Source organism: Girardinichthys multiradiatus, chromosome X (genome assembly GCF_021462225.1).
Source record: "Girardinichthys multiradiatus isolate DD_20200921_A chromosome X, DD_fGirMul_XY1, whole genome shotgun sequence".
In the NCBI taxonomy this organism is placed as follows: domain Eukaryota; kingdom Metazoa; phylum Chordata; class Actinopteri; order Cyprinodontiformes; family Goodeidae; genus Girardinichthys; species Girardinichthys multiradiatus.
The window spans coordinates 27,588,195-27,607,799 of NC_061817.1; the positions used below are offsets into that span (position 1 = coordinate 27,588,195).

General features: G+C 39.5%; 1 protein-coding gene across 6 annotated transcripts in view; it reads left to right on the forward strand.

Moving 5' to 3' along the window:
* Positions 1 to 11,963: 11,963 nt before the first annotated feature.
* LOC124862725 (dedicator of cytokinesis protein 7-like) overlaps positions 11,964 to 19,605 on the forward strand; it is a 33,075-nt gene continuing 25,433 nt past the window's right edge. For 5 of the 6 annotated variants that reach the window (XR_007036993.1, XM_047356796.1, XM_047356798.1 and 2 more), the window contains exons 1-10: positions 11,964 to 12,142; positions 14,103 to 14,190; positions 15,298 to 15,479; positions 15,686 to 15,754; positions 15,860 to 15,986; positions 16,379 to 16,591; positions 17,456 to 17,541; positions 17,676 to 17,742; positions 17,988 to 18,137; positions 19,379 to 19,459. Coding sequence is in view for 5 of the 6 variants with exons in the window: in XM_047356796.1 (XP_047212752.1) it covers positions 12,093 to 12,142; positions 14,103 to 14,190; positions 15,298 to 15,479; positions 15,686 to 15,754; positions 15,860 to 15,986; positions 16,379 to 16,591; positions 17,456 to 17,541; positions 17,676 to 17,742; positions 17,988 to 18,137; positions 19,379 to 19,459 (1,113 nt within the window). In the remaining variant the exon portion in view is untranslated. Of the gene's footprint in view, positions 12,239 to 14,102; positions 14,191 to 15,297; positions 15,480 to 15,685; positions 15,755 to 15,859; positions 15,987 to 16,378; positions 16,592 to 17,455; positions 17,542 to 17,675; positions 17,743 to 17,987; positions 18,138 to 19,378; positions 19,460 to 19,605 lie in introns of all 6 variants that reach the window. The other variant, XM_047356797.1, reaches the window with a different exon arrangement.

Consider the following 19,605-nt stretch of genomic DNA (forward strand, 5'->3'; position numbering starts at 1 on the left):
GTACGCTCATAATTCTCTCACTTCTGCTACCACAGGTTTCTCCCCTTTCGAAGCTTCTCTGAGCTACCAACCACCATTGTTTTCCGCTGACGAGAAAGAGATCTCAGTCACTTCTGTACTCCGTGGATGCAAACACATCTGGACAGCCACCGCACAAGCCCTTCAACGCACCGCTGAGCAAAACAAAAGGTATGCAGACAGGAAAAGGGTTCCAGCTCCCCAGTACCAGCCTGGTCAGAAGTTTTGGCTCTCGTCCCATGAAATCCCTCTAAAATCAATGTCCAAGAAACTCGCCCTCAGGTTCATTGGCCTGTATGAGATTGAGGCAGTTATCAGTCCTTCAGCTGTCCGCCTGAAGCTTCCTTCGAATCTCCGCATTCATCCAATGTTCCACGTCTCCCAGATCAAACCCATCATCACAAGTCCTCCTCTTTTCTGAATACTTATCTTCTTGTGTCCTCCTTCCCAGGTTACCCCCAGTTCCGAGCTTCTTATCCAGTCCGTATGCAGAAGATCCAGACTCTATCTCCACAAGAGAACGTTACGGATTATCTTCTCAGTTGGCTGCATTCGGGTTTCAAGTTTCCTCAGACCTCCAAGATCATCCACCTGCTGCCACCTCCACCTCAAGTGCTAGTAAAACAGAATTATCTGGACCTTTCAGTTACCCGACACGCTCCCGGAGTTTTCCATCATCTCACTTCTCCTCACCCCTGGCGGACCTCCTAATCTCCCTCTGTAAGCAAAAATTTATCAAGATCAACAACCCAGAATATTACCTGTCACTTACCATTGATCCCTTCTCCATACAGCGACGAGTTCCTGTTTCTCCAGCAAACAAAATATTTCTTAATAAATTTGTTAAAACTTTTCCTGTTTTTCTGAGTGTATTTCTGCATATGGGTCAAAGCAGCTAGAAAAACAATGACACAATCTGACTGAGCTTGAGCTATCCTGCATAAAAGAATAAGCAAGAATTTCTGCTCTCTACATGTATAAACCCTCAGAGAGACATGCCCCAAAAGACTTGCAGTAAAAAGTTGTTCTACAAAGCATTTCCTCTGGGAGCCCAGATACAAATGCCGGCCACACTTTTTAGACTTTTACTTGTCCATTTCCTTTCACATAGCAAAGATGTATTATTTCGTGTTGGTCTGTCACATAAAATGCCATTAAATACATTGTTTTTTGTAGTTGCAACACAATGCAAAATGTCAAATGTACATGTACATAAATAAATAAAACCAAAGGCGAATGTGTCTTTTAATGTTATTTTTGTCATGTTACTAGTTGGTGAAATTCATGTTTTATATATTGAAAGAATGAGAAATAAATGCTCGATAAATCTCTAAATATCTGAATTCCTTCTCTGTTCCTCAGTATTATTACATCAAAATAACTGCCTGTTGCCATTGCCCTGCGGGAAGGTGGAGGCTTTGTCCACACATGGGAGGAAGGAAGAGGGAGAGAGACAGGCAGAGCGAGGGAGTGACACTATGACACTGGATCTGGGGGATGGGAAGGATGATTCAGCCTCAGGTCTGGTTAATTCTCTCGACCAGGCCTGGCTCCCGGCATCTCTCAGTTTTTATTGTATGGCAGCAACAGTGAAGCAGGAAAGGTTCCAAAAATAAATTTTCCTCTTTTTTTTAAGAAAACAAGGGAAATTTGTTGTTAGTGGCATCAGACCTAATTCAACCGTTTTATATTTTATTTGGCAATATACTGGTGGTCTTCCTAATGGGTTCACTTGCACTTTTTCCTCTGTCTCAATGCTCTCCTTCTCTCCCTCTGTCTGTCTGGATTCGTTGTCTCTGGGCTATTATTAGAGTAGACAGGCTGGTGGGAGGAAGTCTCTGAAGTAGACGCTCTTGTCATTTTTTTAAATTTATTTTTGCATGATTTTCTGCGGGATAATTCTCCATGTACTCTATGTGTTTTTATTTGTTTGTATTCATTGTTAAACACAAGGATATACAAAAACAATTTATTGTCTCATTATTTGATTCCATTTCTTCACAGGTATTAGTGTCTGGATAAATGTCCATATAGTTCTGAATTTTAATTGAAAAGGGCAAACCTCCTTCAGCAAGACCAGGCTTTACTGTAAACCTTTTAAATATGAAGCCATGCTTATTAATTTTTCATCTTGTCCTGTCTGAGTTGGTGTCAAGGGAGAGGCCTTAAATATACAAGGCTCCTAGACATTCTCTTTGTTTTTCCTTTAACTTATTTTTTTTTAATCTGCTATCAAATACACAGGTAACCTTGTTCTGTTGGGTTTAGCTCCAGTCTCTGGGTAAATGCCTCGGTTTAATGAAAAGTAAATAAGATAGAGCACATTTTCTGCCTCAGCCTCAATTTTCCTCCTTGTTCTTTCATGTGGACGTTTATGCATTTATTTGACAGGGAGAAGCAGATTGTTAGAGAGATAATGCAGGCTCTCTGTGTGGAATATTGAAGTGTTTTGTAGAAAAGCTCACTGCTGTAGCTGTTGCCCTCCATTTTCTCCCCTGATTTACTCCCCCTTCCTCCTCTCCCCTTTCACTCTCTGTCTTTTACTCCCTGTGGTCCAGCTTTCGACCCTCGTGGTTTTTTCAACGTTCCCTCCCTTCAGTAATAGGAGACCTGAAATCAATAGCACATTAGTCTTCCTGGAAACTGTTGCAGAATTAAATATGAATGACTGAGATTGCAGCTTTACCTACTGTTAAGAGAGAAAGGCATCATTGCTCCTAAGGATCAGATTTATTTTTTGTTTCTTGTATTTCCTAAAGTAAACAGCCTGGCAATTTTGTGCTTTCCAACTGCTTTCCAGATCACTGAGCTACTATTGCATTCATTAAGCAGCAATGTGGTCTTTGGTGGGCGCTTTCTCCGAAAGCATAATTTGATCGAGCAAATGGCATCACAGACGTCACAAAGCCGCGACAGCTGAGGAATCAAGAAGAATCAGCCAGCCACACCCATCCTCCAAAGAGCAGCAGCATTTTGATTATTACCAGATTGCATCTTTCTCGAACCCCCCGCACCCCCCACCCCACCCTATATCCACAGGCATCATTAGCATTTATTACTGTTGCTCTTTAGTACTTTCATTTTGGTACTTTTTACATGTAAATGTTTGTTGCTCGCCTGTACATCTCTTCCATTTTTATTAACTGCCTCACTGTGTAAAGTGGAACAATTTCTTTTAACATGCTGCTTGGCTTAAAAGCATAATTTGTGAGCTGGATGGAGAGTGCTGGCTGGTGGGAGGAAGGTAATATGATACAAAAAGCTTCTGTGTGTACGCTTCGGGGAATTGGTAAAGACTTGGGCACTGGTAAGCTAATACACATAGATGATATGGAATAATATATTTCTACAAGCTATATTTCACTCCATCAGAGATGAAACGGTTTGTGACAGATGGAGTAGATATGGTCCCCCTGTATGGCCCATAAGTGAGGCCCCTCCTGCTTCCCCTCCCTGGCAGATGTAGCAGGAGGACCCCGGTGCACTCTTTTTTTCTTTCTTTCAATTGATTTGGGTGCTCAAACCCTTAGGGATCTGAGAATGACAGTTTGACAGGGGTGTGGGGTTTTAGGTAATGTGTTGTAGGAGGTTAACTTGTTTCCTGTAGATCTTAAAAAGTCCAAATACTGTAAAAAATCCAGAAATTAATTATGCAGTGCTGGTAAACTGTGTATATACACTATGAACACAAATGTCATATTAATCTTGGGCTTTTAAAGATGCAATTAAACCAATTGTTGTCCAGGGTCGACTCAAGATGCAGAATACTCTTTTAATGACCAATTCAAGTAAACAAAAAAAGCGGATCATTCTTCCTCACAGAAATCGTAGAGTTCATCTAAAAGTTTATGTTTCCTGGCATGGATCTGACATTTAAACACACTCCTTAAATTTTCGATAGGGTTGCAGTCAGGGTATTCCTAGACGATTGATGTCGGTCTGCTGCATCTCTTCCAAAACCACATTTTATGTGTGTTTGGACCAATTTTTGTTTTAACTTTGAAAGCTGTTCCTTGGCTTCTCCAAACATTTGTCTTGGTACTGTGGGCAAGCAACTCAATCTTTGCGTTGTCTGACTATGCCATTGTTTCATAAAAGGTATGTGGCTTGTCCTTGTGGGAAGATGCAAATTTTAAGGTGCTCAATAATCAAACTTGTTGACTTTTGAGCATCACTTCTTTCTCATCCCATTTTGATGTTAACCTCGCTTCTCTGTTCATAGTAACACTGTTGTTCCAGTATTTCCAGCTTTTTCATTGTTATTGAATATATTCAATTTCTTTTCATCTAAGGGTGACAGTTTGGGTCAAAAGGTTGAAACTAGGACCTCTTTTGGTGTTCTAACAGGACGATGGGCCCTAAAACATATCAAAAACTGTTCTCAAGGCTTGAATAAGACATCCCAAAAGCTCTTACCTCAGTCTTATTGAAAGTTTATGAATTATAATTAAAAGCCAGTTTAGTGCCAGAAGATTAATCAACTTGAATGAGCTGTAACATTTCTGCTAATTAAAATGGTCAAATATTCAATAGTATGCTATAATTATGCAAGGCATTTGCTTAAAGCAACAAAAAAAGCATGTGGTTTATTTGCAGCTGCTTAAAGACATTTAACCAGATATCCATGATAGTATATGTATATATTTGAACCTGTATGTATAATTTTATGATTGTGTGGATGAAAATTGCATTAAATTCAAACTTGTACATCAAATTCTTGTTTTTAAAAATACATTTAAGTCGTATTGTATCTTAAATCCACCTTGAGCAAAGAATGGCTCAAATACGTCATGAAAAACTCCAAATTAAGATGACATTTATATGTATGAGGAGTGTAAATAAACTTCGGTGTCTGCCCACATTCAGTCATGGAAATGTACAAGTACCAGGGAATGTATTTTCTAGAGCTGAAGGGTCCATTACCATAAATCTTGATAAGTGTTTGACAGTATAGCTTACATCCATGCATGTAATGGAGACATAGGAGAAACTATGGCTGTTCATTCTAATCAACATTTATTCAACTCATTCACTGTAGTTTATTTGTGAATGCATAATGAACTACATTACCCAAATAAACTGTTTGGCTGCTACCAAGAAGTGCTGTCTTCTTGTGTATTTTGTGGAAAGTAGAAGGGATTCAGCAACGATTACCTTAAACTCCCCTTCTAACCTCGACTGTTGGATCATCATTAGGAAGCTTAACAGCTGTCTTGTAGCAGATGTGCCCTGTTGCTAAGGCACACTCCCTGTCCCTGGAGGGGAAAGGTCAAGACACGGGGTGGAGGTTGAAGCAAATATTCTTCTAAAAATGCTGCATGTTGATGCTTTTAGAGAATTAAAAAAATGAGCATCTGCCTTCCCAGTGTTGTAGGACACCAATTTGGGATGGAGATTAGTGTGAACATTATTTTGTGTTTGCAATTCATTGTTTTAATAGATTTTCTTTTTTTCCAGTTAAACGAGACATTTACTATTGTGTAAAATATTCTTTTTCCCCTATCAAATTATAATTTTCCTCTTCAAGGTCTTTTAGGATTAAATTATTTTTATTTGCTTAAAGCAAGATTTGTGGAAGAGAGAGAATTTGTATAACCTTCTTTAAATACAGAAGCTTACATACACTAAAATGACTGTGCCTTTAAACAGCTTGGAAAAACCCAAAGGATGAAATCGAAGCTTTGTATAGTTCTGATTTACAACATTTGAATTAAATCCAGTCACACCTGTGGATGTATTAAAAGACAACACCTCAGCATACAGTCTCATTGTGTGGCATCATGGAAAGATTTAAAGAAATTAGCCAATGTACCAGAAAGAAAATGGTAGATCTCCACAAGTCTGGCTCAGTTTGGATATAATTTTCAGATGCCTGAAGATGCCAAATAATATACTCAAGGAGAAACACAATTGGAATGGTCAGCCATTATATTCTTAAGGAAGGAGATGGGTTCTGTGTCCAAGAGATGAATATGTTTTGGTGTGAAGCATGCATATGAACCCCATTATACAGTTAAAGAAGTCCTATACCAACATAGGTTCAAATGCCACTCAGCGAGGAAGAATTTACTCCGAAAGCAACTTTAAAGACTAGTTTAAAGTTTGCAATAGCACTCAGTGATAAATTCTTTCACTTTTCTCCCATGGTCCGTCGAAATTAAAATGTAATTGTTTGACCACAAGGACCCAGGTTACATTTGCAGCATGATATTGTGTGGGTGTTTTACTGCTAGATGACTGGTACACTTCCCAAATTAGATAGTTTCATTGAGAAAGAAAATTATGTGGGAATTTTGATACAACTTTACATAGACTCCTGCAAGAAAGTTATAGCTTGGGCACAAATAGGTCTTTCATATGTACAATGGCCAAAAGCATACTGCTAAATTATAAAGTGGCTTAGGACAAAAAAATGTATTGTTTTGGAGTGGCCATCACAGAGCCCTGATAGCAACCCCATGCAAACTTGCATTTTGCATTTGAGAGCAAAGTAGCCTAGAAACCTGACACAGTTACAGCATTTCAGGCCAGAATTCCAGCAAGTTATTGTGAAAAGCTTGTGAAGGGATGACCAGAACATTTGATCTGTCCCATCAAAGTTAAATATATCTAATACAAAGTAAATGTATGTAAACATTTGAATTTAAAGAAAGTAACAAATAATAATAATAATAATACTTTTGGAAAAAGAAAATATATTTTTCTTTTTATACAACTGTACGTTTGTCGGTTAAATTTTCCAAGTTCTTGGAAATAATAAAAAAAGTGGACAATGGTTTTAAAAGGACTCCCTGGTTGGACAAAATAGAGAGGGGATGTGCCCTGGCTACGGGCGCGTGGCGGTGAAGCAGGTGGATGACGGGCAGCTGAGATTTCAGCTCCAAGGGGGAGGAGGGGGCTCCATTTTGGAGGACTCTTGGGGTTGAGAGAAGCCCTAAAAAAATGCAACCCCATCTGGAACTAAGGTGGGGGCTCTGGTGTGAAAGAGATCTAGTGGGTGGTGTCTGACTCTCACTCTTTTGTTCTTCTGCAACGCAGCAGTGATGGTGATGGTGGTGGTGGAAGTGGTGGGGCTCTCACCACCGTGGGGGCTGGGCACTCAAACAATAGTGCCGATCTAGGATTTGAAAGCCTTCGATGAACAGAAAGGCAAGAAAGCAAGCAAGGAAGGTGGGACACAGACAAAAGCAGACGTGAGCTCGCGTTTGCTTCCAATAAGGCAGTGATGCTTCAATATTGTTCAAAAACACACCATGTCTATTAATGAATAAATTATATCTATGATGTCTATTAATGAACATATTATCAAAACATTGGAAATATTTAGTAATATGTGTCTATAGCCTGTAATTTTCTGACATGCACTTTACATCGGATTTCCAGTGCAAGAATATTATTCCTGTATTATATAAATCAGGCATAAAGAATTGTGCTGAAAATTATAGAGGTGCTGAATGTCAGAAGAAGATGAAGAAAGATTAGTTTTGGTATTGTGGTGGAAGCCTGCCTGTGCAGAGAGGAGATGGACAACATGAGCTTCATTTATTTTCATCAGCTCTATCTGCGAGCAGACTGTTAGCCCTGATGCAGCTCTGAGTGCTATTCTACACATAAACATATATCTCAGAGATGTCTGTCCTTGCTCAGCTAAAGCCAAGCCTCTGTCATACAAGGTTATTTTTTCTCCCCATCTATACCCTCTTATCATTTTTCACATCTCTTCCACACAATTCCAGCCATTTGTCAGCCAAGTCACAAAGGACAGCAGAGTACCTGCAGCAGCTCTCCAGGGTGCTGAATAGGACGACTGTGGGGTTTAGGAGCGAGGGGGTGGAAGGTTTGGGCTACAGCACTGTGAGCGGCTGTATAATATTCCTCAGAGGACACATGGGGGGTTGGAGTAATTGCCAGGGAAGATTGAGACCTTCCATTACAATAAAATGACAAGTCCTCTAATTGAAGGGAAGAGACATTGACATTGTCATTCCTTATTTTCTCAAATAGGACAGAGAGAAAGGTTGTAAATGCATAGGGTCTGACATAGTTCCTGCATCCCTTTACAGGCATTTTATATTATTCATGCATTATTGAGCTCCCCTGCAGGATTTCTTGTCACTATAGATAATAACAGTGTATGTCATGTCTTTTTTTTCTTTTTCTTTGGGTATGAATTCTGTAACCCATGGAGAATTTTGCTAACTAATTATTTAACCTATTACTGATGAGACATTCATTTCCTGTTATGGTTTGACAGCTCCATCTGCTGGTGGGGTCCCGGACACACTTTGTTTTATTATGGAAGAAACAACAACATTTTGAACATTTTATGGGAGTTTTTGCATAATCAAATCAGACGAGTCCTTGTTCAGTTACAGTAACTCCCAAAACACCAGATACCGCTTCTCATTTGGTCAAACAGTAAGTGAAAGTGTCAAAGTCAGGTCTCCTATGAGAGCCATTGGTCTGGAAAGTACCTGGTTCGCTTCCTTTATTTTAAACAGAACTGAAACCAATAAAACCTAAACCTGCGGGGCGTATGCGCCATTATCATGTCACACAAACCGGTCGGGTGAGATTTGGGGCGGTGGGATAAATACAGTACAGCAGCTAACTGGTGATTAAGTTTACGAAAAAAGAGCAGAGCAACCGGATGTGCGGATAAGAAAATAGGATCACGACGACAAGAAATAAAAAAAAAGAACCTTGCAAATTTGCTTAGAATCTACATGCGCAACTCAAAAAATAAAATAAATCTCTTGTTTTACACAGACTCAGTATACAAAGAGTAGTCCAGACGCATCATTCGTTTTCTCTGAAAAATAAAAAGTTACATAAAACCAGTTAGAAATAAAGCATTTTTAATACAAAAAATTTCGGTCTGCCGAGACGTCGGCACCGTACAGTCTATGCACTACTTAGCCGGGTCTCCTTTTGCCTGAATTACAGCATCAGTGCGGCGAGGCATGGAGGCAATCAGCCTGTGGCACTCCTGCGATGTTAAGGAAGCTTTAATACCAATCCTGCATTGTTGGGCTTGTTGCCTTTAATCTTCTTGACAATATGCCATATATTCTCTACAGGGAATCTATGGCAGATTTAAGCGATTTGCCTGGCTAGTCGAGCACAGTGATACCATGGTTATTAAGAATTAATTAATAAAATCTTTTTTTTGCACATGTACAACAAATGTAATCAGAATGTAATAAATATAAAAATATGAATAATAATCAAACATAAAATAAAACTGCTTTCAGTTTGAAATGGAACAGGAAGAAGCCTACGTTTATCGAATCCTACTCCCATTTGACTGCAGGATACATTAGAATACATTAAATACAGGGGTTGGACAATAAAACTGAAACACCTGTTTTTAGATCACAATAATTTATTAGTATGGTGTAGGGCCTCCTTTTGCGGCCAATACAACGTCAATTCGTCCGTCTTGGTGGTATGCTGACATTACCCTGGATACCGTGGCTCTTGATACATCACAAAGACTTGCTGTCTTGGTCACAGATGCTCCAGCAAGACGTGCACCAACAATTTGTCCTCTTTTGAACTCTGGTATTTCACCCATAATGTTGTGTGCATTTCAATATTTTGAGCAAAACTGTGCTCTTACCCTGCTAATTGAACGTTCACACTCTGCTCTTACTGGTGCAATGTGCAATCAATGAAGACTGGCTACCAGGCTGGTCCGATTTAGCCATGAAACCTCCCACACTAAAATGACAGATGTTTCAGTTTCATTGTCCAACCCCTGTATTTCAGTATAGAATATCTAAATCCTTTTCACATTATACATATTTCTACCTATAATTTGTCACAATTTTTCGGTCTACACTATCCGCAGATGTACCTAAACTGTTAATGCATTGTTATACAATCTACAACATCTACACTTAAATAGACAGTCTCCTGTAAGATAACCATACTATTACATTGATCTTCGAGGAAAACAACTAAACATTATTTAACCAGATCACCCAACAATATGCCACCCAGATCCCCCCAGTTTACTTAAAACTGTTACATCTATGCACTTTTACAATAGCGGTGCTTTCATTAAATTGGGCATTGACATTTTTGGCAGGGTGGGCATGTTAGCTGGAAAAGCTTGCCAGCCGAGGGAAGCACAAGGAGCTCTGAAAATTCCCCGATCGACTTGATAAAATAAGGTGGAGCGGCGAATGGCATGGCTCCCTTAATCATCACTGACTGTGGAAACTTTACATTGGACCTCAAGCACCTTGAATTTTGAACCTATCAACTGTCCTCCTGGCACCTTGATTTCCAAAAGAAAAACAAAAATTACTTTCATCTGGAAGGAGGATTTTTCCATATTTCCAGATTTACAGCTTCCTTGTAATTCAATTCAATTCAATTCAGTTTTATTTATATAGCGCCAATTCACAACACATGTCGTCTCAAGGCACTTCACAACAGTCAGGTACATACATTCCAATTAATCCTAACAATTGAACAGTACAGTCAGATTCAGTTATTTATTCAAATTGGATAAAAAGTTTTTCTATCTAAGGAAACCCAGCAGATTGCATCCAGTCAGTGACTTGCAGCATTCACTCCTCCCGGATGAGCATGTAGACAGTGGACAGTCACTGGCGTTGACTTTGCAGCAATCCCTCATACTGAGCATGCATGTAGCGACAGTGGAGAGGAAAAACTCCCTTTTAACAGGAAGAAACCTCCAGCAGAACCAGGCTCAGTGTGAGCGGCCATCTGCCACGACCGACTGGGGGTTTGAGAGAACAGAGCAGAGACACAAAGAGAACAAAGAAGCACTGATCCAGGAGTACTTTCTATAGGAAGGAAAAGTAAATGTTAATGGATGCAGCTCCTTTAGTCGTTTCACCTAGAAAGAAAGAACAGATAAACTCTGAGCCAGTTTTCAATGTTAGAGTCTGAAAGAGAGCACATATAATTAGTTACAGTAAAAGCTCAGTCAATCACCATGTCCAGGAGAGAGAAAGGGTTAAACACTAAAAGACAGGGCTATGTGGATCATCGGTAGAGGGTGAGCATTAAGTTGTTGCCAGCAGAAGCTCGGACGATTCCCCTCTCCAGAAAGGTGTCACAGGTAGACACAGAGTCAGGCCAGGTGTAGCTTCTAGGAAGAGAAAAGAGAGAACAAAGTTAAAAGCTGAAATAACAGCAAATAATGCAAAATTGGAGAGTAGTGTGAGAATGTAGCGAAGAGGGTGAAAGTGGTCATTATGTTTTCCTGCAGCCTAAGCCTATAGCAGCATAACTACACAGATAGTTTCAGTTCAGATTATTTAGTTAAACGGCACTTATTTACAACAATGTTGTCTCAATGAACCCCACAAAGGGTCCCACTGATGGTCATTGTTATACTAAAAACCACAAGGATTGGGATACCTCTCTCTGTCAGACTGATTATAACCATTGGAAAAGAGAAGAGGTCATACAGGTAGCAGAAATGGAGGATGTGTTTGCACCTCAACCATAACTGAGCCGGTTTAGGCTAAACCCGACTCCCCCTTGTACATTTTCACATTTCCTGCAGACCTTTGAATAGGCTTTGCGTCACAAAACTACCAACGCATTCCCAAGCACTCATTCTTGCCGATTGTGCAGCATTTTCTACCAAACTTTTTCCTTCCACTAAACTTTCAAGTAATGTACTTGTTCACAGCAATGGCAAAAGGGCGTAAGCTGGCGGATTATATAGGCCATAACATTTCTACAGTAAAAATGTTTTTTAAGATAGTGTTTATTGATGTGTTTTAGTTTATATATAAAGATTATTGTAGTTTAGTTTCAAATATGTTTATTCAAAGTGTTGTCGTTCCAAAACAAGAATAGCGTTTTATTTTGAAAGTTCACCGGATGTAGTCGTTCGTTAGCTTGGCGCAGACGGCAGATCCGGCTCCCGGCCACTAGGAGGAACAAGGAGGGTTCCTTGTCTGGTCCTGGCGTGGAGAAGGAAGAGGTCTGCATCCCAATACAGGACAGGAGTAACCCGAGCCGCGACGGGAGGAGAACGCCTTCACTTTGACTTTTGAAGACTTTCGTTACATGGGGGGCAAGAAATGACATCGTCAGCGTGCGAAAGGAGGGCGTTTGCTCATAAAATCAACCGGTGAGACTCAAAACAGAAGTTATTGTTTAACAGCTACAGTGAATGGTGACCCGCTGGACCGAGTGCACACATAGCAGCTATGCTAGTATTCGCAAGGTACCACGTAATATGAGTTTAGTTTAAACGCGTAAGTTTTCTAATTTAATAAAACAACAGTTCAGTAAAGCAAGGTGGCGCTTCCAAATACTTTACTGGGTTTAATAACCTGTTTGACAGGCATTATCGTAGCACTGTAGCAGCATTGTCAAGAGCCACTTTGGTGAGACTAGGGCTGTTGTGCTGAAAGAGCTCCTCTGCTGTTGCTGTGTGTCATTTGGGAGTATCATAATGTTTTAATAAAGAGCAAAGTGCTGTGTTAAGTGCAAATCTAGTATTTCTCGTTACAGTGAACTGTTGATCAGATTCCAGGGAGAAAACTGCACACGCGTGACTCATATTAGGCTATCTGACATGCACTTGTCATTATTTGGCCTGCATTTACATGTATTTACATTGCCTTTGTACATAAAAAACACACTGGTTTTGCAAAATCCAATATTTTCTCCACCCAATATGCCATAAAACAAACAAGAAGATGGATCCTTATTAATTGGTGCAATAACCCCCCCCAAGTTAAAAGTAGCTCCTTTAACATTGGTCAAGGCTGCACCAGACGGTTGTGTGGTACAACGCATATTGTAAAAGTTTATAAATGCATTGTTCAGATTCTGTCTCCTGTAGTAGGTCCAAGACCATTGTTTTGTCCCGGATGCAGGAAAGGGTGGGAAAGCCCGTTCTGGCTGTTGCCTTTGCAGCCCTTAGCTTTCCTTTTTCCTGTTTTAAATAGATTTGTGCACAATGACACTGATCTGCATGCATAAAGTAGAAGATGAGAAGTCTTACACCTAAATAAATAAAAAATAGCTTTGTTTCATTAGTGAAAGCAGAGATCCTTGTGTTAAAGGGGGCTCTTGCAACTTTTTATATGAGAGAAACCGACAGTTTTCACATCTAAAGGAGCAGCTGTTCGTTATCCCTGAGGGTACGGGGCGTTCTCCTGCTTTCTCTTTAAGTTGGCCATTTGCTGTCAGTTCTGAACAGCCAGAAATTGACATCTGGCCCAGTACTCGCTCCTAAGATCCCACTCAGTGCGGGTCTGTGAGGTTTGAGTCCCTATGTGCAACAGTTGCTGCCCTTCATTGAAAAATGACTTCATTCTTAGAGGATGTCTCAGGAACCTTTAAGCTTAACTATACAGGAGCAGAGTGATGGTAAATTTCCTTCTTTTTAAGAAATGTTTCAAGCATGCATATGTTGACATTGTAATTCAGGACAAAAACATATGCACAAATGTAAACATTTGTTTTATGCACGTTTTTACTCGTAAAAGCTAAATTGTTTTGCTTCCAGACCAGGCACGGGCATTAGTAGGCATCAGTAGCATAATAAATGAATGCAACAGATATTTTGACTTTGATACATTCCCTGAAGCAAAAATATAGACCAAAGATGGATTATATTGTGGAGAATAGTCTGCATTTTTGCTGTTCTGCTCTGTACGCTGGCAGTATAACCATCTGATATTAGCTGGTTAATTTGTCAGACTGTCATCTTGAGTTGTTTTTAACAGACAAGCTGCTCATAGCTCACCTTAAGAAGAGGGATCGGTGGCAGTGGTACTCCTTTTTTCTGTGTTTCCAAATAGCTTGTCTTGTGAGCGAAGAGAAAGTGTCGTAGCCAACTCTCAGCCAGCTGGCCAGCAGTGTGCAGCAATAGAGGAGGGAGTGAAGAGTGCTGTGTCTATGCTTCATCAAGCACTTTTGTCTGGCATTTCGTTAAAAGGACTGTAAACTGTAGGGATTGTTTGGCAGAAAATTTTGTGGTTTTAAAATATTTTTTTAAAACCTCTGTATACCTTCCTAATGCCCCATTTTGTCTCCAGATGTCATATTGTTTTCTAAAAAAAACTTTTGCATTTCAGGACCATTGCAGCAGAGGTCAGAAAACAAGTGACCAGAGACTATGGCTCACCTCAGCTGTCCAAGAAACGAGGAGGAGCTCATCACCCTGTAAGTCACCCTGTAACCAACATTTACAGGCTGACATCTTCAAAGAGGAAATTTACAGGACTTACAAGGAGATTCATCTAATGTTTGAGATTACATTTTACATTTAGATAAAATAAAGATTGGGTTTGCGGAAAATTTGCTTTGGAAATTATCCTCATAATGTGAAGGATGCTTCTTTAGATTTGTGTGGGTGCGTAATAAAATATGCGAAGAAAAGCTTTACTTGCTTTATTTTTGTATGAAGCATAAAGTAGACTAAATAATCTTAAACCTTATTAAGGTCAGTGTGTATAATTCCTCCACTGTGACTCCTTCCCAGTTATTGCAAAGGCGTAAAAGCAGTTACTGCTGCCTAGGGTGGTACAGCCAATTATTTAGTTTAGGTTGCAATTATTGTTTTCACATATAGCCATGTTCGTTAAGTTTCTTTCCCCAAATAAATAAAATCATAATTTAAAGAATGCATATTGTATTTACTCAGATTATCTTTGTTTTATTTTAAAATGTATTTGGTGAGCTGAAACAAGTGGAAAAGGAAGAAATCTGTAGCAAGAAAATACTTTTTTTCACAGCACCTTATTTGTTTTGAAAACTACAGCTTGAGCAAAGCCGACCAATGACTGGAGCCGATCCCCGCTGATGTGCGCCCTGCTCACATGCACACACAACCCCTGCAGACTGCAGGAAAGGGCTTCTCCTTGCAAACACAGCAGCATCAAGAAATATCCCTGTTACATTTGCTGAAAAGTTAAAAAAATTAAAACGGATAGATTCCTAAAGATTACGGGACTATAGTTCATGTAATCAATTAGGATTGGTCGCGATGGCTATGAAAATGTATACGAATGTTGTTACATATGCTTTTTTACATTTAACAGGTGAACAATATCAGTGTATTACTAATTTCTGTACATTTTAATATCACCTTATTAAACTTTTTGACACTGCGAGTTTAGTCAGAAATGTTCTAAACCTTTATTAGAACATTTTTGCCGGCCAGAAGTCTTTAATATTCAGTTTGTCTTTTTGATTCAGCTGATAAAATATAATTGTCCTGATGGCCAGGTCTTAGTGATGGGTAAATAACAGCCTGATGTTCTCTGACAGTTGCCCCTGACGGAGGTGGTTGAACCTGTGGACTTTGAGGAATATGTGAGCAGTCACGCTCCTGGGGTTGAGGCCGGCCCCCTCAGACAGCTGATGGAGTTTCCCCAGGATGACCTGGAGCTCCTCCAGCTGGACAAAGAGTGCACTACACTGGAGCCGCCTCTTCCTGAGGAAGAGGAGGAGTAAGTCAGAAGGCTGCTGCACAGCTCATTATCTTATGTATAAATCGTCTCATTATCTATACATTACTGCTCAAGAAGCATTGGATTCTCTGTAATGGAAGATAGAGATTTCTAGAGAGAAGAACAAAGCCTTTCTCTTTGACACTATGTGAACATAAATAATAAAAGCATGCATCGGTTAATTATTCAAGTGTTTTTCTATGTAGCTCATTAGATCCCAGAGTGAGAGATGCCCTGGCAGTCTTCACAGATGACTGGCTTGTCATTCATAGAAAGTAAGTGGCTGCTGTGTTGCTAACGGAGCCCGTTTCATCTACTGCCATCACGGTTGTGTTATTACAGTTTCAACCTTTTTTCTGTTTGTTTTTTTTCTCATCCAGATTTCAACACTACAGCACCACCTACACCCCTCACAACTCTGAGAGACAGAGAGAGAGGCAGCGAGGGCTGGTCAAACAGACCTTTGAGCTGGACGAGTCTGCTGCGCCTGATCGCCAGGACGACCAGGTAGCTGATAGTGATGTTCAACGCATTTGCTCTTTTAAACACTCAGAAGCCATTTCAGTCAATTTGGGGTCATAAACAAGGCTAAGTGTTGCTAGGAGTGGAAGTTTTAAATGGAAGCCGTGCCTCCTCCTAAGTTTCCATCATTTCATCCACTGATGAAGAGATAAACATGATGGTCTGCCATAATAAATGGCTAAGGGCAATGTAAGCTGTTTACAACTCAGCATCCATAATGGATAAGTGGCTCTATCTGTTCCCTTATCAAATACTCATGCTTCTTAAGATTCCAGAAATTTGGGTAACATTTTAAGGGTATCGTTACCATTATTGCACATATGTTCTTGGGAGGAAAGGACAACTCATCTCAGCGCTGCTTCCTCTGTGTTCGTCAGGATGACTCAAAACGGAGGTCGGTTAGCCTCGACGAGACACCCCGAGGCAGCTGGGCCTCCAGCATCTTTGACCTGAAGAACTCCTCCCCGGATGCGCTGCTCCCATCCGTGCTGGAACGAACAGCTGCAGAGGACATGGACCATAAAAACACTGAGGCACGCTCACAGGGGCGCCACAGTGACCTGCTTGGCTTGTACCCTCCCCCTGATGAGGTTTGTGTGAAAGTAGCTTTAAATCAAGTTTAAATCAAAACCTAAATCACGTACAGATAATGTATCCTAGAAAATGATAGTTTTATTAAACACTTTATCAGGTAAGCACAAGATTTTAGCCCTTTGGGATATGTTGAACTCAAATAAATGTCTTGAAAATGAAAGGTTAATGACATGCCCCCCTACCTCACCTGACCTAAACCCTATTAAACACTTGTGGCTATTATTGAAAATAACAGGTCACTGATTTTTTTGATCACTATGTGAATCTCTATAACGTCAAACAGACAATATTTCAATATAATCGATAAAAAAAAAAAGAATTATTCTAAGATTCTCATTGGCGTCAAAATCGATATAGACTGACTCATTCACATTTGCCTAAACTGTCGGACTTTGTCTGGCAGCATTGCTGTAATATCAGACACTCAGCCCCTCCCCTCCCTGTAGCTGCTCACCTTAGCACAAAACGAACTGCTGCTGGAGGTTTTAAACTGCTAACATGAGGAGTACATCCAGAAAAAAATATATACGACCCTCTTTATCTAACAAGGCAAACACAAAAGTGTTGTCCTGAGGTCGTTTCTCTATGAGGCAGTAGGACAAGATAAAAAAACGAAATGCCGAAAGATTCCACAATACTGAAATTTTCGTATCATGATCATCCTAATTCAGATCTAGTCTCAAAAGTGAACTTTTTGCTTTTCTTTCCTCTATAGTTATTTGTTTCTTCGTTCCTGTCTTTCGATCTGTGTTTCGTTATGTCTACGTACAGATCGCTGTTTGTCTACCATGACATTACCATGATGTCTGTGTAAATGTCATCTTGGTCTGTGGATTTTGTTCTTGTCCTCTGTGTGGCAGGATGAAGCAGTGGAGAGATGTTCTCTACCTGAGGTGCCCAAAGAACACTGTGGCCAGAGGATTATGGTCAAGTGTTTGTCACTGAAGTGAGAAACATGAGGAATATAACACCTAAAGTTTATGTCCTCATTCTTTTTATTATTGACCAACTCATATTGAAACCAGGATGATTTCTTTGGAACAGCCAATGTATGTCATACATTTTTTTTTTTTTTTTCAGATTCGAGATTGAAATCGAGCCAATATTTGGATCACTTGCGCTTTACGACGTTAAGGAAAAAAAAAAGGTAAATGTTTATTTTTATGTGTTTTTCAGTGTTTCCACAGTCAATAAAACCAAGTAAGGCCAGTTGGTAATTCTGAGCCCATGTTTGACTAATTGGATTTCCCTTCTGTCTAAAAGGTCTGAGTGTTTTTTATTTGGTTAAGATCACTCGGGCAAAATTCAATTAAATTCCTCTGACTTACATTTTCATTATTATCTTTCCATGCCTCCTCCTTCTCTTTTTCCCACTCATCTTTTCCCCGACAGATTTCCGAGGATTTTTACTTTGACCTTAACTCGGATCAGATGAAACTACTGCTGAAGCCTCATACGCCTCACATAGTTATATCCACGCTGGCTCGTTCCGCCATTTTCTCCATCACCTACCCTTCTCCTGATATCTTCTTGGTTATTAAGGTACAGAAAGTTAATCTAAATCAAATTAAAATGGCACAGATTAGAACACTCTATGAAAGCATGTGTTTTTTATCACAAATTTGGACATACAGACATTTAACGTCAATTTTAACAATACTGAGAGATTTCTTTGTGATATAACTATACGATTAAAACTGAATAAAAGAGATTTTTAGTGTTTCTGTAAAATGTTATTTTAAATACACAATTTCTGGTGAGGAATAAATTAGGACCACCCACATTTGTTCCAACTTAACATGGCTAAAAATCACATAAAGGCACATCACATCAGGTGCACATTTATTGCTCAGCATTATTTAGGATGTTTACACCTCAGATGTTTAGTTTGGTGTTTTCATCTCCATTGAGGTGAGAGTGAAGACCATGGTAAGACTGAAATAGCTTTCTGAGAAATTCAGAAGAAGATTGTAGCAGTTTATGGGCCTTGCAAAGGATTTAAAGAGGTCTCAAAAAGAATTGGAATATAGTCCAATTGGAGGATAGTCAAATTAACTGCCAACATGCCAAGGTCTGTCTGTAAGATGTTAAAAGAAGTCTCCAGAAACCCTAAATTGTCATCACATAACCTACAGCAAGCTCTAGCTGCTGTTGATCTAAAATTATTTCAGTGTGAAGGAAACCTCTTCTCTCAAAGAAAAACATAAAGGTCAGATTGAAGTTTGCCAGAGAGAATAAAGACGAGGAGTTTTGGAATAATGTTCTTTAGACAGACGAGTCTAAAATTTGAATTATTTAGACACAAGAACAGAGGAGCTGTTGCGAAGCATAATAACAGTATAATGTTGTCAAGATAATGGGAGACCTGCTGAACCTTAAATGGACCCTGCAACATACCAGTAAATCCACCAAGGACTGGCTGAAAACTGGCAAATTTTCCTCAGACTGATGTCAGAGTCTGGTAGATGGCAACAAGAAACCTCTCACTAACGTTAATTCAGCCAAAAGTATTCACATTAACTATTAGAGTATAGGGCGTGTTAACTTTTTCCTCAGTTTGACTCTCCATTTTTGTTGATATCATTTGTTTAATTAGCAAAACAAAGTTATTTTAGTTGTTTTTCTGCAGTAAATCACTTTTTTTTTCCAGAGAGTTTTTAAAACGAGATCAGACATCGATATGTGAACATTTCCTAATGAAAAAGAATGTTTATTGGGGTGTCCTAATTTTTCACAAGACTGTAAGTAAATTTCTTTTGTCATGTGTATGAAATCCATTTCAGCTTGAAAAAGTTCTACAGCAGGGGGATATTGGTGAATGCTGTGAACCCTACATGGTCATGAAAGAGTCTGATTCCTCAAAGGTAATGGAGCCAAAATTTGTTGCTGTTGCAATGTTCGATGCTTGCAGTTGTCATACATTGGACCTTTTTAAAGTTTAGACACAAATATTACTCAATTCTGTGTGGGTGAATTGCAGTGTCCACTGTCCTCATGAGTTTGCAATTTT